At 46.6% G+C, this 12,901-nt stretch overlaps 1 protein-coding gene across 3 annotated transcripts in view; it reads right to left on the reverse strand.

Moving 5' to 3' along the window:
* The window catches only part of HDAC4 (histone deacetylase 4), a 403,085-nt gene that overhangs the window by 66,717 nt on the left and 323,467 nt on the right, over positions 1-12,901 (reverse strand). For all 3 annotated transcript variants that reach the window (XM_067548627.1, XM_067548626.1, XM_067548628.1), the window contains exon 15: positions 75-208. In XM_067548627.1, the coding sequence (XP_067404728.1) occupies positions 75-208 (134 nt within the window). The remainder of the gene's footprint in view (positions 1-74; positions 209-12,901) is intronic.

Below are 12,901 nucleotides of genomic sequence, written 5' to 3' on the forward strand. Positions count from 1 at the left end.
ATTTGTTCCCTACCCACCCCCAAACACATGACTGCAACAACATGTCTTCCTGTTCCAGTGGTGGTACTTATTACCTCACACTTGCCACGGAGGCCTGTCTCCTGAAGCCTGGACCAGATGCTCTGGATTCTCCCTGCATGCTCTGGGTGGCTGTTTGTGTTTCCACAGGTACACTGGTGTTTCAGCATCAAGGTGTCATATACAAGGCCTGCAGCACAAGTTACAAAATTGCTTGCAATTAAAGAAACTGTCTTGAGGCGTGAAAAAAAATCCTCTAATGTGGACTAAAGCATACTGTATTGAACTGAAATTCTACACACAATGGAAATATGCATTCCACAAATAGATAAAGAGCACTAGGAAATCAAAGTTGTAGACTCTAGGAAATGAGGTGGACAACTTGATTTTATTACTGGGTTGCGTGCAATAGTTGAGACTGGAGTCAGTGACCAAGGCAGTTCCTTCCACTCCTATGTTCTTAACTTCTAATGTATAATCAATCATGCAATGACCTTTCCCCATTGGAAATTCTCAGCATATTTGGAAAAGAAATGAATCATTAATACCACCAGACGATGAAGCTATAAGGTTTATAAAAACAGACATACGAATGAAAGCAGATGAAAGCACAGATTTAGGTAGACACGTGAGTGCAAGAAAGTGTTATAAAAGGACACTACATTTCTGACTCTCACATTAAGTACTATTGCAACTGCAGCTGAAATACTTCCAAGTTTTTGGATTAAGGGACATGCGGATACATAGAACCCTGCAAATCCAGATATCCGCATTATAGCCAGGGATATCCGCATCCATAGATGATGTTCTTTGTTTACTATCTCCATGTATCAGATGTGGATCCATTTTTTTTTTTAAATCTACACAGGGCTCTAGAGCAGTGGTTTTTAACTGGGGTTCCACCCGCAGGACTGAAGCCTGGAGACCCAACTCCACAGGGCTAAAGCCTCAAGCCCTGGCATGGCTTCAGTCCCGCGGGACTGCTAGAAAACATTTCACAGCCCTCCAAGGGGCCATAGATGCTTCGTGGAAAACCGCTGCTCAGGATGCTGATGCATATAAAAGGTGGAGTGCGAATCACGGAGCAGATACAACTTAATTACAAAAATTTGGATCTGCATCAGTGGTAACTGCGCAGGGCTCTATGGATACATCCCTGGAAGGGGCTTTTTTCCCCCCATAAAATAGTTTGCTGTAAAGTCTTCACATCAAGGCTATCAGGAATTCAGGTACATGAAAAGCAGTTTGTTAGTGCACACTTAGGGATAACTATTCAACTCGATACGTGGGAATTTAGCAGTGTTATTTCCTTTAAACATGGGAGTTGTACAGCTGAGTCCCTGTGCATCACTGAATATTTACCCAATCAGAACAAGGCAGGTGACACTGCTAAATGTTTTCTGGGCCAGGATGTGTCACTTCATGTCAAATATACCACTGAACAAAACCACCAGCTTTTCTGCAATGCTTTATTCTGGGTAATAAAGGATGACATTTTTGTTTAAACAAAGCAGGCGTAGTGAAAAGTTTAGTTCTAGCCTTCACTTAAATCAGAGATAAGTTTGTATTGAGGAGCAGCCAAAACATCTGAAAAGTCAGGGGGGTCCAGAGGATGCAGGATAGATTTGTAACTACAGCTGCCCCTTCGAAAGCCAGTCATTTCTCCAAAGCGGTCTTTCCATTATGGACTGGAGCTGACACTTTCAGCCATTAGAGGAAGCTGTCTGGCAACTCCTCACTTTGCTCCAGGTTTTTGGAACTCCGAGTGCAGTAAAACACACATTGTAGCGCCAGAGGATGGAATGGAGCTTTGGTTCACTAAATGAGGTGGTTAACCAAAGTTCAATTAATCAGGGCTTTACAATAAATATATATAAAGGCCCCGTGCCTGTTTCCTTCTGGCATTATTAAGCTCCATTAGGAGCTGTTTGGGCAATGCCAAGCAATGCAAACTCAAGTTGAAGGGAAGATGTTGACTAGTAGCATAGATCGCTGTTGTTTTCAACCTCAGATCAGGGAAAAAATACCGGATTTTGCTCTCTCTCTCTCATGTTTGTAGCTATTACATATAGGGGGCATGCAGGCACATACCATAGGGGTTTGTGCATACAAATAAAAAACACGATGTAGCATTATATACATAAAATTGTACATACATTTACAGAAGAGGTGGTGCTGGGATGGGCTACATATTCTCCTTTGTTAAGTTAGGAAAGGAACCATGACTCAGGAAAAAGTCCACTCTAGTTAAATTCTAAACTTCTTCCCTTCCCTGGTGAAACAGTGACAACAGCAGTATTTCACTGGAGTTTATCGTGGGTAGTATTTATGCATTATTCCTCATTTTAAAAATCTATAGTTACTGGAAAGACTGCTCTTCCTGTAGTTGAGAACACTGTGTTGCCCACAGAAAAAGTAAATGCTTGACCATTGTGGCAAATGGCCGGCTTCACCCTAGTGGGTCTCACGCTCTTGCCTGTTGCAGTGGGCTAGGGCATCACCAGTTACCCCATCTCCCTGGAAGGCGAGAGGGGGGGAAGGGACCCAGGCCCACCTGCTTGCCCAGGGGCCCTGTGAGTAGTAGCTATATGCTGCTGGCACCATGCTCACAGCTGCAGTTTCCCCCCCCCCGGGTTAATTTCCCCCAACCCGTCCTTCTGGCTTCTTGAGCCCGGTACCTTCTTCAGCTCCTCCACACAACACGCACAGCACAGCACAGCACTCCTATTACTCCAGCTCACACCCTGTCTGTCTGGAGCAGAGGGTTTTTATGAAGCACCTGGCTGGTCCTTAATTGGCCTCAGCTGCTCCTAATTGACCCCTAATGACTTCTAGCTAGTCTGCAGGGAACAGAGCCCTGAACATTCTGGGGCTTACATACCTCCCTTTGAGCACTCTCCTACCGCCTTCTGCCCTCGTTATATCACACCATTTAAATTTGAAATACAAAACTACTTTGGACATTGCAGATCCATTGCTGGAAGAAACATTCCTCAAGATGTGGGAACAATCATTTTTAAAGGTCAGTACTAAAGCATAGCCAACTGGCTTTTCTTGGCAAGAGAAACATGATTTGGGGTTCACATAATTATATTGCTTCTGCATAGAAGAAAAGAATAAATGCCTTCATTAGAAATAAAAATTGCTTTAATACAGAACATTAGAATAATTTATGGAATTCGTTTTCACAGGAGATCAGAGACTGGCTAAAGGACGGTTACTCACCTTGTAACTGTTGTTCTTGGAGATGTGTTGCTCATGTCCATTCCACTCTAGGTGTATACACACCATGTGTATGGCTACCGGGAATATTTTGCCTTAGCAGTATCCGTATGGCCGGCTCTGGTGCCCCGTGCTCATGCGCTGGTACATGAGGCGCCACCAGCCCGGCACCCTCTCAGTTCCTTCTTGCCATCAACTTCGACAGCGGGGATGGAGGACGGGTCACGGAATAGACATGAGCAACACATCTCGAAGAACAACAGTTACAAAGTGATTAACTGTCCTTTCTTCTTCGAGTGCTTTCTCACGTTGATTCCATTCTAGGTGACTGACAAGTAGTATCTCTGGCACTGGAGTTCACCAATGGACTGTCTGCAGAACCATGCTCCCGAAGCTCGCGTCATCCCGGCCTGCTGGGTGATGGCGTAATGGAACGTGAAAGTATGAACCAAGGACCAGGTAGAGGCTACAGATGTCCTGCATTGGTATCTGTGTGGCACCTAGAAGTCTGCTAGTGAGACTTGTGCCCTGGTAAAGTCAGGGGGGGGAAGGGGTGAGAAGACAAGTCTTGATAGAACCAGGTTTAGACACCATAGTGGTATGGGATCCCTAACTTGGAGGTACAGCTTCTCTAGGCCTTTAAGGAATCTGACCGTCATGTCATGGGGGAAAAAAAAGATCTGCCTTGGACCGGAGGATGAAAGGCTGAGATCACTGTAAGGTGGACCTTCAGTGATGAGAGGGCTAGGCGTTGTTGTTTTAAGTGCAACAACTAGTCCAGAACAGATTGGATCAGGGCTATGTGTGGCATAATTTCCCAGTTCAGAGCCCAATAGGAAAACCTCTTCCATTTGGCCACATAAGTCGTTCTGGTCGAGGACTTTCTGCTGCCATTAGGACCTGCTGAACCTGAGCTAAGCAGGCCTGCTTGTTAGCATTCCGCCACTGAGCTGCCACACTATCAAATGTGGGGACTCTTGGCCCCGGTGCAGAAAGTGACCGTGATTCTGGGACAGGAGATTGGGCCAAAGTGGTAATTCTATCGGGATGCAGTCAATAGTTCCAGTAGCATGCTGAACCAGTGTTGTTCCGGCCACGTGGGAACTATAAGGATCACGTTTGCCTTGTTGTGTTTGATCTTTATCAGGACCTTGTGGATTAGAGGTATTGGCGGGAAAGCGTAAATGAGGCGTACATGGGCTCCTACCCATGGGAGAAAGGAGACATTGGACAGGGAATCCTTGTTGAGATGGTGGACTGAGTGGAACTGCTGGTGCTTCTTGTTCCATTTGGATGCGATGAGGTCCACTCAGGGAGTTCCCCACTTCTGGAAGCTCATATCGGTAATCTTTGGGTGGAGAGACCACATGTGGTGGGATGAGAAGGACCTAATGAGGAGGTCCGCTAAAGCATTCTTGATGCCCGGGAGGCAAGAGGCTACAATGTGAATGTCATTCTGTACAGTGAAGTTCCACAAGTGGAGAGCCTCTTTACACAGCACTGATGAATGGGCACAGCCTTGCTTGTTGATATAGAACATCAAAGCGGTGATGTCCGTAAGAATCTGGACCACTTTGCCCTCTATGTAGAGAAGGAACACTTGGCAGCCTAAGCATATGGTCTTGAGCTCCCTGACATTTATGCTGAGGTCGCAGTCCTCTTGCAAGCGGAGTTCCTGTGTGCTGAAATTGTCGATATGGGCACTCCACCCCAAATCCGAGGCATTGGAGACCAGAGTCATCAGGGGGGACAGCCCTTCAAAGGGTATGCCCTGCATCACATGTAGCAGGTTTGTCCACCAGTCTAGAGATAGCAGGACACATGGGAGAACTGTAAGCACAATGTCCAGGCTGTGCCTGCTTGGGATGTATACTGAGGCCAGCCACAACTGCAGAGACCTGAGCCTTGGACGCATGTGGCATACCACTTAAGTGCAGGCCGCCATACGCCCCAACAGCCTGAGGCAGCTTCATGTGGTTGTGAGAGGGTAGGTTTAAATGTGCATGATGAGATCTGACATGGTTCAGAACCGAGGCTCTGGGAAGAAGGCCCTGGCTTGGGTATAGATAGGATCGCTCCTATGAACTCTACCTACTGGACAGGGTTGACTTTTGCTCATTTATGATTAGGCCTACATGTTGGCAGGTGGCCCTTGTAGGTCAAGACTTCATTGGACTTAGGCTTGTGACCTGCCCTTGAAGAGACAATCATCTAGGTCAGGATAGATCTGTACTCCCTGATGTCTCAGATAAGCAGCCTCACCTGTAATGGACTTTGTGAAAACCCATGGGGCGGATGGAAGTCCAGAAGGCAGAGCAGTGAATTGATAACGACTTTGGTTCACCACAAACCGGAGGAATCTCCTGTGGCCAGGAAAGATTAGAGATATGGAAATATGCATGTTTTAAGTCCAGGGCAGTGTACCAGCCCCCTGGATACAAGGAAGGATAATGGAAACTAGGAAGACCATGCGGAACTTAAGCCTCCTGAGATATTTGTTGAGTCGGTGCAGATCTAAGATAGGTCTGAGACTAGGTTGCTTTGGAGATAAGGAAATAACAGGAGTAGAACCCCTTCCTTCCATGTCCCGAGGGACCATCTCTATAGCACCTATCTGTAGAAGAGTTGGAACGAGAAGTTGCTTGTGAGGGGGTCTCTGAAGAGGGACAGGGAAGGCGGATAGGATGGAGGGAGTGAGGAAAATTGTAGAGTATAGCCTGATGCTATGGTATTGAGGACCCCGTGGTCTGAAGTAATCTGGGCCCAACTGGGAAGGAAGGGAGACAGGCAGTTCGAAAACAATCAGGGTGGATCCTGAAATGGAGAAGGGGTGCTGTCCTCGAGTGCACCCTCAAAATGGTTGTCTCTGCCCACTCGGATGACACGAAGGGTCTGGTTGGGTCACGGAGGAGGTTGGAGTGGGATGACAATGCTTACAACCTCTGGACCTATCTTTTCTCCTATAGGAGCCGTTATCAAGAAAGCCCTGGAAATCTAGGCTGCTGCAGAGGAGGCCAGAATTGCCTCCTAGAGGTCTGCATAATATATAGGCCTAGCGAGCACAGGGTGGCCCTAGAATCTTTAAGGCCGTGCAGCCTGGCATCTGTTCCAAAAAAAGGGTGTTGCCCACAAATGGGATGTCTTGGGATGCTGCACCTCCTGAGGCAATCCTGACAAATGCAGCCATGGGCATCTGCACAGAGACTACAGAGGCCATTCACCTTGCCACTGAATCTGCTTCGTCTAGTGCCATCTGCAGGTCAGCCTAGCTCAGTCTTGCCCTCTTCTAAGATGGAGGCAAACTGTCTGGACTTGTGTGATAGCAGGTCTTTACGTTTTCATAGGGAGTTCCATGTAAATATACCTCCCCAGCAATGCTTGCTGGTTGGAGATCCTGAACTGCAAACTGGCTGTGGAATAAACTTTCCTTCCAAATAAGCCCAGTTTAATTGAGTCTTAGTTTTTTGGGGTTGAACTGGCATGACTCTGCCTATCTCTTTCATTTGCAGCCGCTATCACTAAGGACCCTGGGGGTGGGTGCAAGAAGAGAGATTTGACACATTGGCCAGGACGTAATATTTCTTTTCAGCCCTCTTTGATGTTGGTGGTAGGGATGACGGAGCCAGGGCTTTGACCACCTTGAGCACTCCTTCGTGTACTGGCAGTGCAACCCTAGCTGGTAGTGCGGCTGCCTGTACATTAAAGGGGCTGTCTGGGGGCTTTTCCAGCACCTCAGTCTTCAGGCCCAAATTGGAAGCCACCCTTTTGAGGAGTTCCTGGTGGGCCCGAAAGTCACCCAATGGAACTGAGGGAGCTGCGCTATCACTTCGTCAGGGGTTGATGAAGATGATGGTAGTGTCAGGGGCGGGGGAGGCATTTCCTTCTCCTCTGGGGCAGGAAGGGGGTATTCCTGCAGCTTAGCCCTGCAATTTGGTGCTGGGGTTGGAGACCGAGCCCTCGCTCTCTGCTGGGGCCACCGGAGCCATGGACCATTTCCCTCAAGGTTTATATAAGAAAGGTCCTGGAGCTCCAGGGATTCCCCACGGGTTCCAATATGGCCACTGAATCGGCCACTGTCCCTGAGCCCACCCTGCAATCATGGGCCTGTCACTTGTACTCCTGATTGTTGCTGCCGTTGAGGTCGAACACTAGGTTCCCCTTCAGATCCCGAAGATCATGGCAGAGATGTCAGCGCCATGTGGGGTAATGGTGCTGCGGGAAGCAGGACCGACGCCGGTCTTCATGGGAATGATACTGCTCTGGTGGGGAGTGCCGGTGATATGGCGAATAATATGATGACGACACTGGCGAATGGTGTCCAGAGTCCTGTGCCTTGTACTATACTGTCAGTGATCAGAGCCAGGAGGACAATGACCAGTACCAGTAACACCCATCCAGAGATCACATAGGTGTTGGGGACCAGAAGCGTGTCATTTGAGACTGGTGCCGTGACGGTGGGGATCTTCTTCAGGCCGGTGACCAGGGTACGGAGAGGCGCCTGTCAAGGGACTACTGTGGTGGCTCCTTTGCAGGCTTTCCCCTGGACACCAGTACCCTTGCTAGGGGAAGGCTTGTAGGCACAGATGGCAAAGGCAGGGTTCATGAGATCCTTAGCTGCCTGGAAAGCCTCTGGCATCGATAGCACCAATAGCTGAAGTCCCACTCCCAGGAGTCGTAGGTGGTTACCTCAGCAGGCTAACAGCCCTGAGAGGAGAAATAGATTCTTGCCTCCCCAATGTGGGCAACTGTCCCAACAAGAATCCTGTGCCTGGTGCCGCTTTCTTGTCTTCCTTGGTTGGAGAACGGCCACTCTCCGAATGTTGCTTCCTCTGCCGCTTCTTTGGTGCGGGCGACACAGAGTGGTGCCGAGAAGGCCCTGGTGCTGGTGGTGTGCTCTGCACCGATGCGGATGTGCTCAGCATGAGATGGTTGAGAGGCTGATCTCAGTGACACCTCCACCATCGGGCTTTTAGATGTATGTCCCTGTCCTTCTGGGTTTGTGCTCTGAAGCCCTCGCAAATGTTATACTTGTCCCTCCGGTGCATTTTCCCTAAGCACTTCAGACAGCTATCATGGGGGTCGTTGAGCAGGAAGGGCTTGTGAGAAGTAGCACAGGGTTTAATGCCCGGGGAACGGGGCATGCCCCGGACTGCAGTGACGTCCCTAACAGGACAGCTATACCTAATTTTTAACTATATACAGAAGAAAATAAAAAACTATGAACAAACGATAATACAAGAAATTACAGCACACTTGCAAACACAAGAGAAGGAAGGCATTCCAGTAACCATCACTTTTAGAAGGAAAGAAGGAACTGAGTGGGTGCAGGGTCGGCAGAGCCTCATATACCAGCACGTGAGCGTGGGGCTCCAGAGGGCGCCAGATACTGAGGCCTATGGATACAGCTAAGGCAAAAAGTTCCTGGTAGCCGTGCATGTGGGTGCACATACACCTACAACGTAATCAATATGAGCAAGCACTCAAAGGAGAACTGTAGCTATGCAAACCAATGGCCCAACCTGGGAACCCTTATTCAAGTTAGTAAAATTGTACGTGCACGAGTATTCCCATTGAAGTCAATGGGTCTACTCGTGTGAGCAAGAGCAAAGGATTAGGCCCCTAACATAACCAATCCTAAACTGGTTGTCATCTATACTTGTGCAAGTGCAAAATGCTGCCATTCCAATTTTGCAGAGTTTATGTCCACTTTCCTCTCAAATGTGTCGTGCTTCAGGACATAAAACTGCCTGCCTGCAAGAGGCAGGAAGGATTTTTTCACTTTCATATGTAGTAATGCAATGCTCTCTTCAAATGTGCAATATGTCCCCATCTTCCTCCCCTTCCTGTAATATACCCTTTAAAAACATTAGGAACTAGTTATTGGATAATGAAAGAGAAAGACCCAATGGTTTGATTCTGTATGGCATATCCATGTTCCTAACTCTTCATAGAAAGTACATTAGAAGAATTTGCAATACAAGACTTTAAAAATAAAAAGTGATAAAAAATTAGAGGCAAGTATAATTTTTGAAGTGTACCTATGGCTGTGTGTATGACCATATTGCCACAGGATACTCTAAAGAGCACCTCCTTGTTTGCCTTTACAAACATCTCAAAAATTTTTGATTCCCCACCCTTCAAATCAGTATTTTATGTATCAAGTGGGCAGAACTTCAATTCAAGAAAGTAACTATACCAAATCTAATTTGATAATTCTCTTCTAGAATGTGAATGGAGCATTTTGCTTTTCCTTTCTGTGCCTACCTCACCAAAATATTGGTGTTTTTAAATCTGAAACCTCTTCTATTACTCTGAGCTGCTATAAAAAAAATGGAACATTTTTTTCCATCCAACAGAAACACAGGTATTAAGATATGTAGCAAAAATACATGTCTAAAAAGGCTTTTTTCCCCCAAAAAAGTAAAAGGAAAGAAGGAAGTCACGACCTGAATAAGGGCAGAGGAGGTTTTAAATGCACCATTTATAAGGGTATAAGGAAAGAACATAAAAATATTCCTTTTCCTCAACATTTCTATTATCCAATTTCAATGATTCTGACAGCTAGGATGTGACTCTCCAATGTCTTCCACCTTATGTTGCTTGTCATCCGCACTTGTGCAAGTGCAAAATGCTGCCATCCAATATTAAATGGTTTTATACCCCACTTTCCACTCATTGCATGAGTATAAATGACTGCACAATGTGCCAGGTAGTGGAGAATTAGGCCCCTGGAGTCTTAAAACATTTCAGAAATTAAATGTTGTAAAAAGGATATTAACCAGGTAAAATATACTAAGTACTCTGCACATTACTGTCTTTTCATTGTATTGTTGTGTGTCTGATACAACATAAAGGCAATGTGGGTTTCTTTTCTTCTTGTTTTAAGCAATTTTAAAATCCTACTTGAACACTTATTTTTCTTTAATTTGACATCTAAAATTGTAGAATTTTGAACAGATTTATTTACAGTTTTCAAAATCACTACTCATTGTTGCACTCTAATATATAATTTTAACTGAAATTAGGAGGCATGTATTTAGGTAAAATATAAATCCAATCATAGTAAGTGTTACTGTGCAGTCAAATTTTGTAAAGATTCACACAACTGATACTGAAACTTAAATGCTGGGGAAGATGGAACCAGATACAGGCAACTGGTAAATCAACTTCTAAAATGTATACAGGATTGTATATAATCCGTAATCTTTAAATCTGAAGACTGGGATTTTCAGAATGGCCTAAGAGAATTAGGTGCTTAACATCCACCACTGGCCTTCAATGGGATATGGGTGTCTAATTCCCTTAGGATCCTTTGAAAAGGCCAGCACATGCTATTGTATCCTTGCCATTTCCAGTGCCACTATTGACTGCATGTTATTGTTTCCATTAGAAAAAAATGGTTACCTACCTTTCGTAACTTGTTCTTTGAGATGTGTTGCTCATGTCCATTCCAAGTAGGTGTGCGTGTGCTGCATGCACAGTAACCAGAAGATTTTTCCTCTGGTGGTACCCATTGTGTTGACTGCAGGCACCCCTTGAATGGTGCCTCCATGGCGAGGTATATAGGGCCACCACCTCTTCGGTTCCTTCTTGCCAACAGAGGGGAGGCAGGTGGGTCATAGAATGGACCAACGGATCAGCCAAGACTGAATGTCCATCCGCTTCTGGATGGAACCCAAAAATTGCCGCCATGTGTATATTTATGCACGACAGCCAATCTTAGATGTTTCAGATGGAGCAGGTAGTCAAGAATGAGGGGCAGCAGTGCTTGCAGTGGAGGAGTGCCCTTTTGCATTGACCATATGGAAAATCTCTTCCACTTGGCTAAGTATGTAGCCCTGATGGATGGCTTCCTGCTGCTGAGTAGGACTTTCCAGACCGGCCCAGAGCATACAGACTCGAGGGAGTTCTGCCATGAAGCTTCCACACCGTGAGGTGGAGAGCCCTGAGGTTGGGATGTTGCAGGCGCCCATGATTCTGAGTGATCAGGTTCAGCATCAATGGCAGGGAAATTGGGGGTGACCACTGACAGCTCCAACAGTGTTGTATACTAATGCTGCCGGGACCAGGATGGGGCTACCAGTATGATGGATGCCCTTTTCCTCCTGATCTTGAAAAGGACCTTGTGAATAAGCGGGAAGGGCGGAAACACATAGAGTAGATGGTGTTCCCATGACAGAAGGAATGCGTCAGCAAGTGATCCTAGGCTGTGACTGAGGAAGGAGCAGAACTGTTGATATTTCCTGTTGAGTTGAGTCATGAACAGATCCACTCAGGGAATTTCCCACTAAAGGAAGATGATGTTAAGGATGTCCAGGTGAATGGAACACTTGTGGTTGTGAAAGGATCTGCTAAGATGATCCACTAGCTCATTCTATGATGCTGGAAGGTAAGATGCCTCTAGGTGTATAAAGTGAGCGACTGACACACACCTGCCTTGCAGATAAGGTTGAAAGTTGTGGCATGCTAAGCGACCCGCTCTCAGCTCTTTGACATTGATGTGAAGTAACATCTCTACCAGAGACCAAAGGCCTTGAGTTCTGTGAGACCCCAGGTGCGTTTCCCCATCCCAGCTCGGATGTGTCCATGATCAGGGACAGCAATGGCTGTGGCCTGGAAAAGGGGACTCCTGCTCATACCAATTGAGTGTTGAGCCACCACTGAAGGGATTGTAAGACTCAAGGTGGGAGTGAGATTACCTTGTCCAATTTCTCTCTATTTGGACAATAGGCTGAAGTCAGCCAAGCCTGGAGAGGTCTGAGCTGCAGCCTCACGTGCTGAACTAGGTATGTTAAGGAGGATATGTGACCTAGGAGTTTCAAACAATTTCGTGCCATTGTGGTGGGAAAGCAGTTGAAGTCTTCTATGATAGAGCACATAGTCCGGAAACAGGACTCCAGTAAAAGCGCCTTGGTTTGAAACGAGTCTAGGACCACCCCTGTAAACGCTATCTTATGGATATGAGATGGGGTTGATTTGGGCACGTGTACCTTTGGCCCCACTTTGTCGAAGGTCAACCTGATCAGATCAACGTGAGCCTGTACTTGCTCCTTGGAGTGGCCCTTGACCAGCCAGTCATCTAGATAGAGTGCTGTCTTTTTAGGAAAGTGGCAATGACTGCCATACATTTGATGAAAACTCAAGGGGCCGCTGACAATACGAAGGGAAGAACCATAAACTGGTAATGAGTCTGTTTTATCATGAACCTTAGGAACCTCCTGTGAGATGGGACTATTGTGATATAGAAATAAGCGTCCTTCAAATCGAGGGTGGCATACCAGTCCCCTGGATGTGGGGAGGGAATAATGGCAGTCTTAGAGACCATGAGGAACTTCAGTGTCTTCATGAACTTGTTGAGGTTTCAGAGGTCGAGAATGGGTCTGAAACCCTCCCTTGGCTTTCAGGATTAGGAAGTAATGGAGTAGAATCCCTTTCCCCATAGCTCCTGAGGTACCTCCTCTACTGCTCCTGCTTGTAGGAGCCCTTGCACTTCCTGTATAAGGAGCTGCTTATGAGAGGGGTCCCTGAAGAGGGACGAGGAAGGGGGATGGGAGGGTGGAAAGGCGGAAAATTGGAGAGAATATACTATTTCTACCACATGCAGTACCCAAGCGTCTGAGGTGATCTGAACCCAAGCTCGGTAGAAATGGGATAGATGGTT

The sequence above is a fragment of the Emydura macquarii genome, unplaced genomic scaffold, assembly GCF_026122565.2.
Source record: "Emydura macquarii macquarii isolate MOO-44397 ecotype Brisbane River unplaced genomic scaffold, CSIRO-AGI_Emac_v2 contig_1253, whole genome shotgun sequence".
Taxonomy (NCBI): domain Eukaryota; kingdom Metazoa; phylum Chordata; order Testudines; family Chelidae; genus Emydura; species Emydura macquarii.